This window comes from Mustelus asterias, chromosome 5, assembly GCF_964213995.1.
Source record: "Mustelus asterias chromosome 5, sMusAst1.hap1.1, whole genome shotgun sequence".
Classification (NCBI taxonomy): Eukaryota; Metazoa; Chordata; class Chondrichthyes; order Carcharhiniformes; family Triakidae; genus Mustelus; species Mustelus asterias.
In genome coordinates this window covers 98,384,401-98,405,465 of record NC_135805.1, presented here as the reverse complement: position 1 = coordinate 98,405,465, position 21,065 = coordinate 98,384,401, and the positions used below count along the sequence as shown (strand labels likewise).

Genomic DNA, 21,065 nt, shown 5'->3' with positions numbered 1-21,065 from the left:
TCTCCATAACTGGATAGCTAATCAGAACACTGAAGGCTCAATGCCGCCAGCAGCCCCATCAGAAGAGGTGGGCTTTGTCAATGCAGGTAGGCATATGAGCAGGCATTTCAAGATGGAGGCAGCCTTTGAAGACGTTAGACATTTTAAAATAAAAAAGTGGCCATTGTTGCAGAGCGGCAACCCATCCCCAGGAACTGGCTACTCACCTCCGGTGGACCGGTAGCCACCATTCCCCTCCACCCCCAGCACCCCAAACTAAAGTAGCCTCCATGAAAATATGATGGAAGTAGGAACATGCCAGCAGCCCTGAATGCTAGCAGGCAGCAGGAAATGTCAGCACATCTGCCTCCAGCTCCACCTCCTCAGCCCAATGAAAATTTGGCATTCTGTTCACTTTATCAAAACATTTCCTAATTTTAAAGACCTCTATTAGGTCAGCTCACAGCATTCTCCTTTCCACAAAATGAGACACCCAATCCTGCTGGGTATAACTTTGCAGATCTTGAAAAGAGGTAGCTGCTTATCAGCAATTCTCCAATAATCCACAATTGGTTTAGTTGCTAGATGATGTGTAAGTAAACAAAAATGTGATTGTGTGATGCATAAAATCCACAACTAATGATAGTATTATTCTTTATGATCGGTAGAAATGAATACAGTTGCTTTGAAGTAAGTGTGGCTATGCTGCCAAAATGAGTGAGAAAGCAACTGAAACTTCGGAAGGACCTTGAGCATAAAGCAAAATGTCACAGATTAAAGCTTCACTCCATGAATGTGTGAGCACTTGTTTTGCAAGTTCTACTGCCTGTTCCTGATTTAAGAAGCAAAAACATATTTTACAAATAAAGCACAGTTATTGCATTTCTTATTGCTGTCAAGCTAAATATACAGCAGAAATGCGATGCAAGGGACAATACAGTTGAGCCATGAAACATGATTACACGACATTACTTGAAATGCACAAGTATGATAATCAGTGCCTTTCTACACTGTATTGTAGAACATATTGATGATTTATATATTCTGACCATTATTTGCTGTCAAAGCAAGAGCAACTTGGAGGACTCTTGTTATTTCTGTGTAAATTCTACAGAAACTTCAGGGGAGGGAAGACGCATGTTTAAATGTGGAAATCCGTAAGTTGCTGACACAGATGCACCACTCTACCATTAGCTTTGCACTCATTGCAATCTCATTGTCAGCTTCACCACAGAAACATTCTGCAAGTTAAATACAATCTAAATTCACCAAAGAAACTAAGTCTTGTTCATTTCAATCTAAGTACTCTCTAAATGTGTGATTAAAAGTGTTAATAATTTCCGGTTAACCTTTCTGGCACTGAAAAACGATTAGAAATGTGTAGTCTGCTTCCTTTGGGTTTAGATTGCTTTTGGAGGATTTGAAGACTTGTGTACATTTGAAGATAAACCATTGAACTAAATATCCACTGCTTTTTAATTGGTTTATAAAGATGGTTTAATATTTTTCCCCCTCACTCTTACACCCAAGAAGAAGAAATACCTCAAAGCTGAGCCTCTATTTGAAAATTGTTGTCAGGTCTGGCAAGACTCGAGTTGTTTGCAAGACTCGTTTGTGGAAAGGACAAACTGTCTCTATGCAAAAACAAAAATCAACACATTACCGGCATTAACAAACACCTTACAAAATTTGTTTTGCTTGGATATTTATTACTTGCATATCAGTATTTATCAAACGGGAAGAAATCACTTCAGGGGATTGACACAGCAAGGGAAATTATGAAAGTGAACAGATTTCGTTTACACAGTGAGAAATATGGGCCTATGCTGCTCCAAGTTAAAATGCAACATATTGTTCAGTATTTGGTTCTCACATTATATCAGATGTAAAATTAATGATACTGGAAGAAACCAATTTTGTCTAATTACATTAACAAACAGCAGCTTCTGTAGGCACACTGGCTTGCCTCACAAAATAATGGAAGCTGAATCACGAAATGTATATTGCAACAAAATAAAAATTCTAACTTGGGCTGTTGAACACATCTCAAAGACCATCTACTACAATACCTACTGTCGACAATTAAATTCTAATTATTTGAAAATAAATGGTTCTTATACTTGCAATAAGGAAAATTATCCTCACCACATAATAAATATACATTCTTCAAATCTTCCCAAATCCCTGCAAGTACTAAACTAAGCATAAACCTTATGCTGAGAACTGTGAAAGATAATGAAACTTCACAGCATGTTGTACAGCCGGACTAATGTACCTTTACAGTATGAATTCTTGAATGTTCCCAAGGAACTGCCATAAAAGTAATTGGTTTTATTTTACTAAGAATCAATCTTGACGTAAAACAGTGGGTGAGCTGCAAAAAAAATGCAAACCCAGGTACTCCAATGCAAGTCATTTCCTTCCACCTGCTAATAGTCTTCGGGTTAATAGCATTCATTCCCTTTTGCACCATTTTCAAAAGGCAACTGCAGATGAATGGCTGAAGTCACTAAATCTGATAAAGGGTTCATTTTTAAACTAAATGATGTGACTTGGTTGAATGTAATTATTGTGGGAGCTTATTATTTAACATGTTCACTTTATATTTCCTTTATGCAAAAATGTGACCATTTATTTTATTTGGGTTAATGACTGCATTTAAATAGTCACGAGGGAAAATTTCATAAAAAGCATTAACCCATATGCTTTCAATGGATGGCATTTACAAGCAAATTTCCATTGTACCTACTTTAGTAATAGGTTGAAAATCTGAAAGAGCGGAAACAGCTTTCAAAAGATTGTGAAAACCTGCTACGATTGAAAATTAGATGTGGGCCTTTATTGCTTGTAGATGAAGGGATTGATTCAAGAGTTCTATTATGGGACCATTCTTACAATAGAAAAATCATTGATTAAGTTTGTTAACTATCCAATAAAACGTTCCCAAGTAACAATCAGAATTTATGGAGGGTGACAACAACTGAACACAAATGATCAAATCAGATGAACAACTGCTTAACTTATCAGTTAGAAGCATTACTGACCACAGAAAAGTCTTGATCAAGATGTGTACATATACAATTCCCAATATCTCCATTTCAAAAGGAAGCTAGAATCTGATGACAGAAAGTCAATGATCAAGCTGGTAAAAATCCAATAAGTGATTGAGATCACAGTTATGTATGGAACTATTCTACGATTCTAACCCAAGGTCAAGCCCATATCTGAATGACTACCAAAGATTCCTTTTTATGAATTGCATACTGCACGCCAAAGTCTGATAAACTATTAAAGCATTACAGCAGGGAATGGTTAATTTTTACTATTTTCGATTCTAGTCAGGCAGAGAACGAAGCAAACTTTTTGAATCCAAAGAGAAAAAAATGATCTTTAAAGAGAAGCATATCAAAATGTACTTTATGTACAAGCATATCAAAAAGCAGCAGCCTGATGGTCATGTGGATAAAAGTACTCTTCGATGTAGCATGAAGACATGTGGAATAAAAAGTCGCAACTTTGATCCCAAGTCTACCAGAGGTTTGCTATCTTGAGCACAGCTTTAGGATGTATTTAGGATACTACACTGGACCCCTTGGGAGAGGTAGAATCATTAGATGTGCCATTCCCAATTACTATCTATTGAATCCTGCCGAAAGTCGCTTGTCCAAAAGTCTTTTGAGGCTCATACATGAGGAATAACCATTTAATTGAGACACAAAATTGCAATCAGCAATGTGGTACCAGAACCTGTGCTTCCACATTTGGGAAGTTATACAAAGGTACATTACTACAAAAATTTGCATTCCTGCTTTGCCTGAAAGTTTTATGGAAATTTTCAATAAGAGCTGTATAACAATTGTATTTAAGGATTATGTCACTGAACTAGTTATCCAGAAGCCTGGACTTTGAGGCAAGAGCTCAAATTCCCATGGTAGCTGGGAAATTTAAATTCAATTAATTAAAATAAAATTCTAGCATCAGTAACGGTGACCAGGAAACCACCAGATTAGGGTAAAAATGCACCTGGTACTTTAGGGAAGGAAAGCTGCCTCCTTAATCCTAAACTCAGTCTGGCCTATGGGACCCCAGTTCCACACCAATGTAGTTAACAACTGAAATGGGCCAGCAAGCCATTCAGTTGGATTAAAGAAGCGGCTCACCACCCCACCTTCTCAACGGGAATTAACGGTGGGTAATAAATGTTTACCATTCCAGAGATGCCTGCATCCATGAATGAGTTAATTTAAGAAATTGACGTTACACTAAAATAGGAAATCACTCTTTTATAAATACTCCAATAGATACGGGTACTCTTCATATTCAGTTTTTGTTCAAAAGTAAGGAATTGTTTATAAGGTTCAGAGCAACATTATTTTCCATATTTCATATTTTACCTTACATGGGCAAGAGGTGAAGGATGGTGTTATTGCTCCTGCTGCTTTCTTTACTGCAGTACATCTAAGGAAGGATGTGTTGGTCTTGGCGCGGGTCCAGAAGAGATTCACAAGAATGATCCCGGGAATGAAAGACTTGATGTATGAGGAACATTTGAGGACTTTGAACATAAGAACATAAGAACATCTGGCCCCTCGAACCTGCTCCACCATTCAATAAGATCATGGCTGATCTTTTCGTGGACTCAGCTCCACTTACCTGCCCGCTCACCATAGCCCTTAATTCCTTTACTGGTCAAAAATGTATCTATCCTTGCCTTAAAAACATTCAATGGAGTAGCCTCAACTGAATTCCACAGATTCACAACCGTTTGTGTGGAGAATTTCCTCTTCAATTCAGTCTTAAATCTGCTCCCCCTTAGTTTGAGGCCATGCGCCCTAGTTCTAGTTTTACCTGCCAGTGGAAATAACTTCCTTGCTTCTATCTTATCTATTCCCTTCATAATCTTATATGTTTCGATAAGATCTCCCCTCATTCTTCTGAATTCCAATGAATTTAGCCCCAGTCTACTCAGTCTCTCCTCATAAGCCAACCCTCTCAACTCCAGAATCAACCTAGTGAATCTCCTCTGCACCCCCTCCAGTGCCAGTACATCCATTCTCAAGTAAGGAGACCAAAACTGTACACAGTACTCCAGGTGTGGTCTCACCAGCACCTTATATAGCTGCAACATAACCTCGCTGTTTTTAAACTCCATCCCTCTAGCAATGAAGGACAAAATTCCATTTGCCTTCTTAATTACCTGCTGCACCTGCAAACCACCTTTTTGTGATTCATGCACAAGGACACCCAGGTTCCTCTGCAGAGCGGCATGCTGCAATTTTTTTCCATTTATATAATAGTCCATTTTGCTGTTATTCCCCAAAATGGATGACCTCACATTTATCAACATTGTACTCCATCTGCCAGACCCTTGCCCACTCACTTAAGCTAGCTATATCCCTTTGCAGGCTTTCAGCGTCCTCTGCACACTTTGCTCTGCCACTCATCTTAAAGTCATCTGCCAAATTTGACACACTACACTTGGTTCCCAACTCCAAATCATCTATGTAAATCGTAAACAATTACGGTCCCAACACTGATCCTTGAGGCACACTAGTCACTGATCGCCAACTAGAAAAACACCCATTTGAGTCTGTACTCGATGGAGTTTAGAAGGATGAGGGGAGAATTCATTGAAACTTACAGAATACTGAATAGAGTGGACATGGGGAAAATATTTCCATTAGTAGAAGAGATAAGGATCCGAAGGCACAGTCTCAGAGTAAAGGGATGATCTTTAGAACTGGGATAAGGAGGAATTTCTTCAGCCAGAGGGTGGTGAATCTATGGAATTCATTGCCACAGAAGGCTGTGGAGGCCAAGCCATTGAGTGTATTTAAGACTGAGATTGATAGTTTCTTAATTGGTAAGTGGATCAAGAGTTACGGGGAAAAGGCGGGAGAATGGGGTTGAGAAATATATCAGTCATAATCAAGTGGCGGAGCAGACTCGATGGGCCGAATGGCCTAATTCTGCTCATTTATCTTATGGTCTTATCTATAGTGCCATGTACGACTGTTGGGTATGAGCGAGCATCTGGGATTAAGTGTGCAAGGTTATAGCATGAACTACTTTAGCAACCATTATGTACTTGATTCCAGGTCATTGCAATTTGAATCTGAACAACCTAAAACCAGAACAAGTGCAGGAGCCCCATGTATCGGTGCCCTTTGCCATTTTGCAGTAATTCAGATTCTCTATAAATTCTGCACAAGGAATTTAACTTAGATGGTGTCTGAAACAATGAGGTAAGGTTCCCTTTAGAGGAAAAGGAAATTGGACTGCAATATAATTTGGTCTCATTGCTGCACTTGGCTTATTTCACTTTGGAAAACGTTGGCCATTATTTCAAAAACAATGTTATTAAAAAAAGCCCTGAATAAGCACAGATAGTGTGTTCTAAATTATGCAACCAATAAAGGCTGGAATTCATAAGCGATCCTTTAGAGCATATTTTTCAATATTAATGTCTGACCCCTGCTACCTCAGTGAATCAATTAAACTAAAAATAAGGAGCGATAAAACATAATTTAGTCATGAGATGTCCATTTCATAGGTGTAATCTTAGATATACTATTTAACTGTGGAGCAATCATAGCTGAGCTTTGGCCTACCAGCATACTCTTCTCAGCAGATGCCAGACAAAAATAATTAAATCTCTGGTTGAATTTTTCTCTTCTTAGCCCAGGGCACTGAGGCCAGAAGATTTTTACATTAGAATCTTGACTTTCAGCAAGTAATGGCAAACAATCCTCTCTGTACTGCATGCCACCATGTGCCTTTAAGCCAGGTGCACACTGTTTTACAAGGCAGGTTCAGTCTTCTCCGTATGACAAAAGATCTGGGGCGGGATTTTCCAGCTACGCTCACCCCCAAGACCAGAAATTCCCGCCCGAGGGTAACGGAACTTTTGCATGCTATGCATACCCCCACCTGCTACGATTCCTGTGGTAAGCGGGATGAAAAAATTCTGCCCCTGGTTTCCATTTTCCGAATTCTCCAATGGCACCTCGATTCAGGTGGCTTGCAAATTGATGCTGAGCCCAGTCAGCGTGTCAGGATGGCCATGTTATTTTATATTGTACTGCAAGAAATATGTCATACTACACTGGCTCAGTCTATGCCACTGACTAGTGGAGGGGGAAGTTCCTGTGATAGAAAATAGTCGAAGAAAAAAAAGTCTTTGCTGTCATTGCTCAGTAAAGTCCTGACCATTACTTTGAGGAGTGCAATTGACTGCAGAAAAATTGTGCCAGTAGTAGATGTTGCAATCAATTAACAGTTGCAGTGCTTCCAAAGCTGTTCTAGCCAAGATCTGCTACTGCAAGAGTCCAGGATTAAAATATGGAAACATTTCTTATCTCTACAACTCACTACCATACAATTTTTCCACTGAAACCACTAAATTTGCCAGAGAAAATTAAGCTTCAAGAAGCATCAAGTGACATCCAGAACCATTTAGTAAATTTTAAGAATGCAAAACGGGCATCAGATGAAATGATTTAATGATACAGAAGAGCATTGTCATATGTGACAAGTAGAAGAATTGCTTTGAGCTATAAAGATAAAAGTCAATGGCAAAGAGATCAAAAAGTTTTGTTACTGTTTTTCCTTATCAATTTTATTTCTCTTACCACAACAGCCTCCTCACCTCTCAGTCCAAAGCTCCTACATGTACTGGAACTCTCAGTCCCACATGGCTATTACTCAACTGAGACTTGAACAAAGTGAGAAAGATATCCAATCAATCCCAAGAAGCATTTGATCCAAGGTCCTGCCCTCATTAGGTGCTCACACACTACAGCCATAAAGATTTCAGAACTACTCCTTGTACAGGAGAAGACTGACAACACCCCACAGAGGAAAGCAACAAAAAGAAACAAAAGACAATGTGTAATATGACCAATTTAAGCCGTACAAAACCATAATATTGCGCATGCTGGGAATTTGAAACAACAACAGGAAATGCTGGAAATACTTAGCAGCTCTGACAGGATCTGTGGAGAGAGAAACAGAGTCACAATTCCCCCATCCTGCTGTGCTAATTTTTTAGCACAGCGGGCCGGGAGAATCGCACGTTGGCCAATTCACAGGGTTCCCGCGAGCGTTCGCACCGTGCTTGTCTCACCCAGAGCTGGATTTTTGGCACGGCCTGCTCTGCACCGGAAATTGGTGGAAAGACACAAATGATTTAAAAAGTCATTTCCCTACAATTTAAATGAGATTAGCAGGTGCAGGACTGAATTCTCCGGGCCCACTAGCCTCTCCCACCCCACCAGAGTTCTACACTCCACTGGAGATTACACTAGCTCCCCATTTTCAGGCAACTAGCGGCCCGACCTTACTAGAGTGAAGGGGGGGGGGGCAATCTGGACCCCTCAGGGGGTCGGGCGGGCGGTGGTGCCTCTTGGACATGGGCAACCTGGCAGTGCCAGCCTGGGCCCTCTGGCACTGCCCAAGGGGCAAAGTGCCAATGCCCAGGGGGCACCTTGGCAATGCCCAACAGGCGTGGGACAGTGCCAACGGCATGAAGCATATGGGGGCAGAGCCTACAGGGCAATCAGTGGACAGGTCCCATTGTCACCCTGCCATTGGGATCGATGGGGGCAGGATAATGGCCAGCGATCGGGGCGGGGCAGTGGGGGGTGGGGGAGGTCTGCCGTGGTGGGTGTCTGCACTGTGGGGGAGGAGGGGGCTGAGGCTCACTTGGGAATGGTCGGGGGCCACGATCAGGGCGTGGGGGGAGGTTGGGGGGGCAGCATTGTGGGAATCGCAGGGCTGGCCAGCGATTGAGCAAATGGAAGGCTGACAGTTCGGGGCCACTACGCATGCTGGTTTCAGCCTCCCAGATGGGAATAGGCCCCACCCCTGAAATCTAATTATATTCATGCTGATGGCCTCTGCAGTGCACAGAGAGGGAGAGAGATTCTAGTCTGAACTCCCACTGAAAAAAAACCAACTTCACTTGCTCCAGTTTTCCCGGAAATTCAACACTTAGAATTTTTTGGGAGAATTCTGCTCAACATTTCACGTCTGTGACTTTTCCAGAGATGCTGCCAGAAATGCTGTCAATTTACTCCAGTGTTGATGGATGAAAGGACTTTAGCACAAAATGTCATAACATCTAAGTAGCGTCACGATACCAGAAATGGTGTCTTTTGGATGACCATGTTAAACCTAGGTACTTGTCTGCTAATTTGGGTAGAAATAAAGATCCTGTGGCACTATTCAAGGTGTTCTGAGGGTAGCTGACCAACTTTCCTCCCTCATTCAACTACACGAGAAACAAGTTAATAAACCGATTCTCATCAGAGATTTTAAGCCCGGGTTAGCAAGAGCAGGGCAAGTGCAGAGGGGTACAACTCAATTTTAACCAGCTAAAATTGTACAACTAACTCAGTGTTAGTTTACAAGACTGCCAACATCTAGTAACAATCCCACTCAGATCCCAAAAATGAATCAGACTAGGATATGTCAGATCTGCTTGGCCCAGCTAAGAGATTACCAAAACTTCAGAGAAACAAATTGGTTCAAATCACCAATCATGAGCTGTCATCTTGGAGCTAACCTGACTGGAGATTTGTGTACAACATGAGATGCTGGGAAATCCTTCTGACACTCCATGGAAGGTTCAGAGTGTGTTGTCCTTTTATTTAATATCCATTTTTCAATTCTATAGAAAAGGAATTTGATAAAGGGAAGTGACTTTTGACCAAAATTTTCCAAGATTTAAGATCAGATGGCAAAACAGAGTAGAGAAAGAAGTGAGCCAGACGAGACTACAATCATTAATTTTACAGCTCATCGGAAAGCAGTAGCTTACCTGATGAGACTATCTTTCCAAAATGAATGAAGACACTTCCAAGGTTATGTGCCAAATGCTAAAACATGCTAGAAAGATCTCATTGGTTAACATACTTAGCCAACATAGAAAAGATTTGCATTACATCAAGAAGTACATCAAACTATTGTATATTGTTGTTCCGTAAACCACTATGCCCGTTGTAAAACTGCTGCAATAGCATTATAGATGCTTCAATGCTGAATTACTGTACGCTGGATCATTGGGAAGTAATCACTTCAATTTTATATCATGTTGTATATGTATTTGTTCTATGAACTGTTCCATTCAGTTCGAAATTTTGGTTATGCAACACAAAGGAAACAGCAATGTAGCAGTCTATGCTCATATTTTGTATATTTATCACCTATTTAATTTAGATTGCTATTTTGACTTTTACAAAGTTACATGTTATGAACAGAAAAGAAACAGCACTGTAGCAGTTAATGTTCACAGATGATATTTTTTTTTAAAGTCACACCAATCGGTAACCTATTTTACCTCGAGACATTGAGTTCTGCTTACCACCACAGTTGCATTAATTGAGATGCATAGAATTTGAATTATACACAACACTTTCACACAGCAAAATTCAATACCTGTGGCATTAATAGTTTGCTCAGTCATGTTGCCTGTACACATATTTAACAAGACTCCCTCTCCCTTCAGGCATTTTTTCTCCTTTGTTGCATCGCCTCATGCCATGCACTATCTCCGGCTGGATGAGTGAACTGCTCCTGGGACTATGCCAGCCATTCTAAGATCAGCAGCCAAGAGGTACACAAGAGCAGCTGAGAGCAACTCTTCCCACAATCTTCCCTTCTTCCCTGAGAGAATGCACCTGGCAGCCTCTCAGCATTCTGCCATGGTCGCATAGTCAAAATCAAGAACTGTGTGTGGGAGCAACTGTAAATTCAAGTCCCCACTACTGTATTCTATACTGAAATAGATTCAGAAATCACCACCATAGACACTACCTCCAGAAAGCTGCAATGCCCATTACCTCCCACTGGTGACATTCTGTTTTGTATCAAATTGAAAATGTATGATTCATTGTATACATTACCTATATAGTGAACAACACATGTCTGTCCTTTCTTTGGAAATGTCCTGCCTAAAACAAAAAGACATTAAATTAATGCATTTGATGTTTAGAGTAAACCACATTTCTTTGTAATAGGTGGGACAACTAGATGCTATAACGGTTTGAGGACTGCACAAAAACCACGTTAACTTTCAAAAGAAAAATGGTGTCAAATTAGTTGCTCAAATGTTAGACTGCCTTTTACATTCGATCTACGGTTTTACATTTTGAGAGTAATTCACAGCGAGTGCTTAGCTTCAGGCTTTAAGCCTTTGGAGGATTTTGATTTCTGCTGCCGGAACTAAAGTTCAAATGTCTTTTTCAGGCACAGGCTTTGTAGAATCAGTAAAATGTGAACACGCCTAACCATTTCCCTTCAGAACGGATACTTACAGGGGCAACAACATTACTAATGAAAATCCAGACAGAGCGAAATCGCACAGTCGTTATCTCTCCATTATAGTACAGTACTAGCCTTTACGCAGCTGTCAGCAAATGCCATTTAAAAATCCACACACACTGCATTGCTACCAAATTTGTCTAGACTACTGAGACAAGGCTGCTTGCCACAATGCAAAGCCCAGTTAAAGCACAAATAAATGCCCTTTCCAGTTGCAGAATTACCGTCTCCTGGAGATATTGTCTCGATTTCAACGCCCATTCTTAAAGAATAATAATTTCAAATATATATATTATGATATATATATCTATCTTCCGCCAAGGAAATTGCCACGATCCCCAGTGCAGTCTGCAGCAAACGTCTCTCTCTCTCTCTCTGCCCGCACACCCAGCGTGGCTGCAACCACGCAAGAGCCGAGCCCAGCCTGTCAATGAGCGCGTGACGTCCGCAGCGCCCGTCAATCACCCGGAGCCCCGCCCCTCCCCGGACAGAATTGGAATGTGGCTGTTTGCCGCGCGCCAATCAGCAGCGAGGGGGAAGGAGCCTGTCCCCCCCCCCCCCCCCCCCGCCTCTCTCTCTCCAGCAAGTTGCTGCTGCCTGAAGCTGCGGTGAGGTTAGCTCTGGAGTGGCAGGCAGCCGAGTGGCAATTTGATTTGATTTTTGATTTATTATTGTCACATGTATTAGGGCATTATGGTGGTTAACACTGCTAACCCACAGCGCCAGTGACCCGGGTTCCATTCCCGGCCTTGGGTCACTGTGTGGAGTCTGCACCTTCTCCCCGTGCCTGCGTGGGTTTCCTCCGGTTTCCTTCCACAGCCCAAAAGACATCCCAGTTAGGTGCATTGGCAATGCTAAATTCTCCGTCAGTGTACCCGAACAGGTGCTTGAGTGTGGCGACTAGGGAATTTTCACAGTAACTTCATTACAGTGTTAATTTAAGCTGACTTGTGACATTAATAAATAAGTTTCATAAACTTTATAACAGTGAAAAGTATTGTTTCTTGTGCACTATACAGACAAAGCATACTGTAGAGAAGGAAAGGGTGCAGAATATAGTGTTACAGTCATAGTTAGGGTGCAGAGAAAGATCAACTTAATATGAGGTAGGTCCATTCAAAAATCTGATGGCAGCAGCAAAGAAGCTGTTTTTGAGTCGGTTGGTACATGACCTAAGACTTTTGTATCTTTTTCTCTAAGAGCATGCAGAGAGAGAGGGCCCTATTATCCATTTACGGAACATTGCCATCTTGAGAAAGGGATGCTGATGCACGACACAACATTTTGAAGTGATATTTCAAGAAATTTAGTTTACATAAGAACTAGGAGCAGGAGTGAGCCATCTGACCCCTCGAGCCTGTTCCGCCATTCAATAAGATCATGGCTGATCTTTTCATGGACTCAGCTCCACTTACCCGTCCACTCACCATAACCCTTAGTTCCTTTACTGTTCAAAAATGTATCTATCCTTGCCTTAAAAACATTCAATGAGGTAGCCTCAACTGCTTCACTGGGCAAGGAATTCCACAGACTCACAACCCTTTGGCTGAAGAAGTTCCTCCTCAGCTCAGTCCTAAACCTGCTTCCCCTTATTTTGAGGCCATGTTTCCCTTGTTCCAGTTTCACCCGCCAGTGGAAACAACTTCCCTGCTTCTATCTTATCTATTCCCTTCATAATCTTATATGTTTCTATAAGATCTCCCCTCATTCTTCTGAATTCCAATGAGTATAGCTCCAATCTACTCAGTCTCTCCACATAAGCCAACCCTCTCAACTCTGGAATCAACCTAGTGAATCTCCTCTGCACCCCCTTCAGCGCCAGTACATCCTTTCTCAAATAAGGAGACCAAAACTGTACACAGTACTCCAGGTATGGCCTCACCAGCACCTTATACAGCTGCAACATAACCTCGCTGTTTTTAAACTCCATCCCTCTCGCAATGAAGGACAAAATTCCATTTACCCCTGGTGCTGCTCCCCACTCCCTCCCCCCCCCCTCCCACCCCCACCCCGCCCCGCCCCCACTTTCAGCTGCAGTTCATTTAGAAGAACGCTTGTCTCTTAAATCACAATGTTCCAAGTTCAAGTCCCACTTCCAGGACTTCAGCACAAAATTCAAAGCTGATCTTCCGGCAGTGCAGCACGCCTTCAGTTCTGGCACAAGTCCCATCTTTTTGGATGAAATGTTAAACAGAGGCCCCATTTGTCTGCTGCAGTAGATGAAAAGGATCCCATTTGGCACTATTTCAAAGGAAAGCAAATGAGTTATTCCTGGTATTCTGACCAATATTTATTTCTAAAAACAGACTATCTTGCCATTATCACTTACTGTTCGGAGTGGCTGTTGCATTACTGCTGCTCCAGTGCTTTGATGTGCCTGTAGTATGTCATCCAAAGCGTACAGGAGCTCAGTGATCACTGCTGGTCAGTAAACCATCACCTTAGTCTCAGGTTTGAGATCCTGGTCCTCAAATACCCTTTCCCTCAATTAGTCAAAGGCTGAGCTGGCACACTGAAGGCAATGCTGAATTTAATCAACAATATCTGCCTTCACCAAGAGGAGGCTCTCAAAATATGGAAACATTTCCACATTTTCCAGTATCTTGTTGTTGAGGTTAATCAGCGGGGAGGTTGGGGAGGAGGGGAGGGGAATGTGGTGTTTGGGAGCTGCTTAGAAGAGGACCTAAGTTTTCCAGCTGTTTAATGGAAGTCCCATCTTATATGCTTCAGACAAGAAGTCGACTCGAGCTCAGTTTCTGAGTGAGTGCACACACAAACATCATCTGCACACTGAACACTGGGACTCTTCACAAGGTTCTCTAAATCCAGTGACAAGGAAGGTGGTCCAACAGCAGCATCCTAGCCCTAGCCTCTCCAAGTTTGTGGATGACATAAAGCTGGGTGGGAGGGTGAGCTGTGAGGAGAATACAGAAGTGCTTCAGTGTGATTTGGGCAAGTTGAGTGAAGAAATGCATGGAGGATGTGGATAAATGCGAGGTTATTCACTCTGATAGCAAAATCAGGGAGGCAGATTAAAATCTCAATGGCGATAGATTGAGAGAGGAGAATGTGCATGGTAAGCATGTAGTTGCAGCAGGTGGTGAAGAAGGCAAATTTTATGTTGGCCATCATAGCCAGAGGAGTCAAGTATAGGAACAGGAATGTCTCGCTGCAGTTATGCAGGGCCTTGGTGAGACCACATCTGGAATATTGTGTGCAGTTTTGGTTTCCTTATCTGAGGACGGATGTTCTTATTATGGAGGGAGTGCAGCAAAGGTTTACCAGACTGATTCCTGGGATGGCGGGACTGATGTATGTGGAGAGATTGAGTTGGTTAGGAATATATGCACTGGAGTTTAGAAGAATGAGGGGAGATCTCATAGAAACATAAAATTCTAGCAGGACTAGAGAGAGTTGATGCAGGAAGGATATTCCCGATGGCAGGGGGGCCCAGAACCAGGAATCACAGTCTGAGGGTAGACCATTTAGGACTGAGATGAGGAGAAATCTCTTTATGCAAAGAGTGGTGAGCCTGTGGAATTCACTACCACAGGAAGCAGTTGAGGCCAAAACATTATGGGCGGGATTTTACAGCCTCGCTCATCCAGAAACTGTAAAATCTTGACGAGGTCAACGGACCTTTTCATGGTCCGCCCCTCACCCACTCCAATTCCCAGTAAAATTCCGGCCTATACGTTTTCAAGAAGGAGTTAGAAAAAGCTCTTGGGGCTAAAGGGATCACAAGATATGTGGGGGAAAGTGGAACAGGTTACTGAATTGAATGATCAGCCATGATCATAATGAATGGCAGAGGAGGCTCAAAGGGCTGAACAGCCTACTCCTTCTCCGATTTTCTATCTTTTTGTGCTAACATGCCCTGCCTCGAGCCACCCAAAATCAGTTCATTTGGTCAGGACCTGTCTCGCACAAGACTGACAACACCTTCCAAAGCCAAACACATTGAGAGACCTCGTTGGCAAAACACAGAGACAAACTCTGGGCATCAGAGAGTATGCACAAACCTCCAAACAACTCATCTACCCAACCCTTCATGCGCCACCTGCGCTGCATGAAGAAAGTCATCCTAAGGGACTGCTAAGAAGAAGAAAGCTGTTGCTCTTCCTGCATCACAACAATGACGATACTTCAAAAGTACTTAATAGGTTGTAAAGTGCTATGAGATACCTAGTGATTGCGAATATAAATACTCGTATTTTTTTCTTTTTCACTCTGAAAATCATGGGATATTGGTCATTCCAGCAATTGTAGGGTCATTGGATCTCTAACACAGGCAAATAATTTGAATTCCATCTATAATGGTATCTTCTATCCAAAATATACTTAAACATTATTTTTTTCCTTCTCAGTGCCACTTTTATGTTTGCCTGACGAAGAGCATACAACTTCAATCGCTGTGTCTGATAATTAGTTCAATCTAATTCTGCACCTAGGTAAATACTCATGGACTGCCTATGATATTGTTCATTGTTCATTGTGAAGGATCTGCAGGTTTATCAGGACGTGAGCACTATACCAAGTACAACACAGTCCTTCATTATATAAAAATAATACCCCAGTTGAGATACTCCAGTTTTGTGCAATAGCAATTGCTAACTAGCTGCTATGACACTATTTTGACAATTTGCATTTATTTCGTATTAACCATTTTGTATATACTTGCATAACGCAGGAACATTTATATGTACTAAGCAAACATTTGCTCCCTATCAGTAACTAAGAAAGTAAGACACAAACAATGATCAAAATTTTACGTTCTTTTTGTTTTGGTATTTTACCAGCAAACCCACAGAAGATTAAAATCCACATGCGCATGCAGGAATTGAGATCACTTGCCCAAAAACAGGTTATTTTGCTTATTTTTAAAAATTTATCAATCAGAAATGTAATCAGGCATATCTTGATTCCTCACTGACCAGATTCATACTGGTTAGCAGTGTCATACTGTTACCTGTGTCAGGAGGTCATTGAGTTCAAGCCTACTTCAGGACTTGAGGCATAATTAAGCACAATGCACTTCCAGTAGAGTAGTGAACGAAGCAAGACTGCTTTGTTGGAGGTATCATATTATGGATGAGATTATTGAACAGTCTAACTTGCTACCATTGCAATGGGCCCTTTTCACAATTCATTTTATTTTTGACAGTGATCTTTTATTAAAAGAATGCATGGTGGCACTGTGGTTAACACTGCTGCCTCACAATGCGAGGGACCCGGGTTCAATTCCCGGCTTGGGTGACTGTGCAGAGTCTGCACATTCTCCCTGTATCTGCATGGGTTTCCTCCAGGTGCTCCGGTTTCCTCCCACAGTCAGAAAGATATGCTGGTTAGGTGCATTGGCCATGCTAAATTCTCCCTCAGTACTCGAACAGGCGCCGGAGTGTGGCAACAAGGGGATTTTCTCAGTAACTTCATTGCAGTGTTAATATAAGCCTACTTGTGACACTAATAAATAAACTTAAACTTAAGTCTTGAAAAGAGTTCTAAGCTTAAGGGTTCTTAAGTCATGAAAAGAGTGAGAGGGGATCTAGCAAACAGATAGAAGTAGAAGCTAATAATCACTTAAACAAAGCCAAATTCTTTTCTTGAACTAGTTTTCTCTAATAATGCTTAAATTGATTGCGTGCCTGCTGTAAACTCACCCTGGAGGGGTTAGGTGGCCTATCAATAATGTAACCCATTGGGGTTCTTCTGCTGCAAATAATTACCAAAATTTACCATGCAAACAAACATTGCTTAAATCAATAGAAATCCGTTAAAATTCTAGGTGAGGAAGCACTTCACATGATGAACTGCTTCTGACCCCGATAGTAATGTAACAGAATCATATGTCAGAGATGGATAAGGACACTCTAGTGAAAATTTTTGATCAAGAGACAAAAGGCAGAGAGAAACAAGAGTTTCTCAATTTCAACAGTTTCCATCACCGCTCCGAAGTTTTTGGACAACATTTGTTGGTAATGATTCTGCTGTTGTCATTTACAGCTCCTCTGATCACATCTTTTGTCCCTTACTTGCCCCATCACCATCCCGTTTTGCCCTGTCCCAAGATCGTTTTGGCACTGAAATCACACCTGCCTTCCACCCCAACATAGACCTTCCCATTTGGTTTTTATTCCTCCTTCCCAAATGTCTGCACTTGCTTAAACCCTGATGTGGAGATGCCGGCATTGGACTGGGGTAGGCCCTGTAAGAAGTCTCACAACACCAGGTTAAAGTCCAACAGGAGTCACCTAATGAAAGAGCAGCGCTCCGAAAGCTCGTGATTCCATGTAAACCCTGTTTCATCTGTAATATTTTCCAGCACTGATGGAAGATCATCAACCTGAAACATTTCTGCCTCCACAGATGTTGTCTGCTGAGTACCTCTACCAGTTTCTGTGCTTGTCAGATTTCTACCACAAATCAAATCCAGTACTGCCTCATTGGCATTATCTGAATCATCAAAGAAGTGGTGAAAAATGCCACCAACCTCATTGGCATTATCTGAATCATCAATGGAGTGGTGAAAAATGCCACCAACAATTCTAACAAATATCACTTACTCACCAATAAATTGCTTACTGATTCACAGCTGGACTACTCGGTTCCAGATCTCAATACAGCCTTGGCTCAAGTATAGACAATACAGATGAATTGCAGAGATTAAGTGAGAGTGACTGCCCTTGATATCAAAGCAGCATTTGGGCAACTGTGGCAAAAAGGAACCTTAGTAGAATTGATGGCAATTTAAATTTCCTCAGGCTGAAGTACAACAAAGTCCCAAGGAGTTGAGTCCTGGGGATCCATCATAACTTTGTGTTAACAGGAGCTTTGTGATAGTGAAGAAGGCCTCATTCCCACATGAATGCATCCCTATGCAACCTGATATGCCTATGTCAAAAACAAATGCTAAATTAAAACACAGTAAAGCAGTAAATGTGTGAAAAAGTCTTTATTCAATTTGTTCACACCTTACAATGGCCTGATCTTGTAAAAGGTCAGAGCTTTGTATTGGAAAAAAGTCAGGAGTTAGCTCTGAACAACACTCTGTGATCCTTGTCCGCTTACTATCTTTGGACATGTGTGATATAGTCCATATTTCATGCAATCAAACATGTTTTAGGTATTTTGGTGTTGCACTGCAGAATCCCTGAGATCGCTATGGCCTTTGCAGCATTGGTTAGGGAAACAGGTGGGCAAGCAGGCAGGTATTCATCATATTCTTCAGGGTCATCAGCTTCCTGAGTTCTGGATTTCATGCTCTTGTGTGGTTCAACTCTGTCTGATTGCTCAATGCCATTATATGACAAACATAGAGAAATTCGGCTAATCCAGAATTACTGGTGCAGAATTTCAGATTACCCCAAGTATCGTTCTATGGCTTTGCCATTCTGTTGATGGGACTGGTTGACAACTTCAACATAACTGAGATTTTGTGTCATCGGAGTTGGCTCATCGCAATTTCCCTGTAATACCTACCACAAAGGAAAAAGATTATGGTTGTTGGAGGTCAATCATCTCAGCTCCAGTACATCACAGCAGAACACCTCAGCCATAAACCCATCATCAGCTATTTCATCCATAGGAACATAGGAATTAGGAGCAGAAGTAGGCAAATTCAGCCCTTTGAGCCTGCTCCGCCATTCAATCAGATCATGGCTGATCTCTCCCTGGTCTTAAATCCACCTCCCCACCTGTTACCCATGTCCCCTTACCCTTTTTTATTAGAAATATATCAATCCCCTTCTTGAAACCATTCAACGATTCAGACTCCACCGCACTATGGGGAAGCAAGCCCCACAAATTCACCACCCTGTGTGAGTAGTCGCCCCTCACTTCAGTTTTAAATCTACCGCATTTCAACACAAACCTGTGACTTCTCATTCGAGATTGCCCCATAAGAGGAAACATTTGGTCAACGTTTACTTTATCAATCCCTTTTAAAATGTTATATACCTCGATCAGATCCCTTCTCATCCTTCTAAACTCCAGTGAGTATAAGCCCAAACTGTTTAATCTCTTACATACATCAACCCTATCATCCTTGGAATCAATCTGGTGATCAATCAATGAAGTTCCCTCCTTCATGAAGTCAGAGTGATGATTGCAGAGTGCTGAAATCCACTAGCAACTCTTCTGACAATTAAGAAGTCCATGCAATGAGACTGGAAGAGCATTCAGGCTTGGACAGATTAGTGGCAAGTAAGGTTCGCACCACACAAGAGTCAGGAAATGACGATTTCAAATAAAGACAAATGTAATCACCTTCCTGTTATATTTGCCATCACTGAATCCCCACCATTATAATCCTAAGAGTCAATTTGAAATGAAACTTAGCTGGACCAGCATATAAATACAATGGATACAAAAGCAGGTCAGAAGTTGGGAATACTGCAATAAGTGACCCACAACTTTATTTCCTAAAGCCAGTCAAAGCATAGGTCAGGAGTGTGATGGAATAATCTTCACTTTCCTGGATGAGTGCAATTCCAACAACACTCAAGAAGCTTGACACCATCCAATACAAGGCAGCCTGTGTAATCAGCACCCCACCAGTGCACAGTGCAGCTGTATATACCATCAGACAGACCATGGGAACACCACCATTTGCAAGTCTCCCTCCAAGTCATGTACCATCCTGACTTTGAAATATATAATTATTCCTCATTTGTTGCTGGATCAAAATCTTGGAACTTCCTGCCTAACAGCACTGTGAGAGCACAAAAACCAGATGGACCCCAGTGGTTCAAGAAGTTGTATCACCACCAACTTCTCAAGGGAAATTAGTGATGGACAATAAATATTGGCCTTACCTATGATGGCAAACACCCAGCGAATGAATAAAAAAATTAAGAAAATGAGTTTTTTTCCCTGCACATTAGACCTTTTCTCCTTCAGAGCTCCTATTTCACCAAGATTCTTGCCTCTTTTACCTTCTCTAGATCTTTTCATGTTACTGCTGGAGTGGTATCAACCACTTCAATTCCTCAACTCCCTTCACTCATGCTAACCTACCTCTCTCTGAATTTGCAGCTCTCAGTTCTCACAGAGCTAATCATAAAATTGGACGGAATTTTCAATTGACATGGGACATGTTCGGTATCACTACTTCCCAACGTCTCAATGACGTGATTGGATTTTCAAAGGGAGGGTGGAGTCAACAACCTGCACACTTCCAAATTAATTACTTGTTGAGTTCATTAGGAATATGGTAAGTAACAATTTTCAAATGGCAAGCACAGGGAACAGAGTCTGGGATGTATTAAAACCAGGTGAGAAAGGGTGAACAGGCTCCCTCTATTCAACCTCCTCGGTTGGTCATTAAAAGGTTTAAGTTTATTTTTCAAGAGAATATGCCTTTTCCATATCTGGATGTATTTAACTATTTAGGCGGTGAACAATAAAGAACCAATCAAATACAGTTTTCTTGAGTTAAATAAAGAGCAAATTTATTAACCACTAAATCCAGGGAAAAAAAACATGATTTCACACTGACACAGGTATCAGAAATAAGGGAAGTTAGAGTCCAATTAAAAGAAAGTAAAATAATATACAGTTAAATGCCCCTTTGTTTGTCCTCAAAAGGTAGAGTTTTAAACATTGCAGCCAATTTGGATTTGTTGGTTTTGTGGATGCAGTCAGATGTAGAAGATGTTGCAATCTCGGTTTACTGGTACATCTCACTCTTCTATCCAGTACAGCCTTGAGCAGCATCTCAAGGGGAAAATGTGGCACCATCCATGGAGATTGCCCAAACCACCGCG

General features: G+C 41.6%; 1 protein-coding gene across 1 annotated transcript in view; it reads right to left on the bottom strand.

Moving 5' to 3' along the window:
- The window catches only part of fkbp1b (FKBP prolyl isomerase 1B), a 30,152-nt gene extending 18,444 nt beyond the window's left edge, over positions 1–11,708 (bottom strand). The window contains exons 1-2 of the mRNA XM_078213085.1: positions 11,526–11,708; positions 10,884–10,931 (exon numbers count right to left, since the gene is read on the bottom strand). Of these exons, the coding sequence (XP_078069211.1) occupies positions 10,884–10,931; positions 11,526–11,562 (85 nt within the window). The 5' untranslated portion in view covers positions 11,563–11,708. The remainder of the gene's footprint in view (positions 1–10,883; positions 10,932–11,525) is intronic.
- Between the last annotated feature and the right edge of the window lie 9,357 nt (positions 11,709–21,065).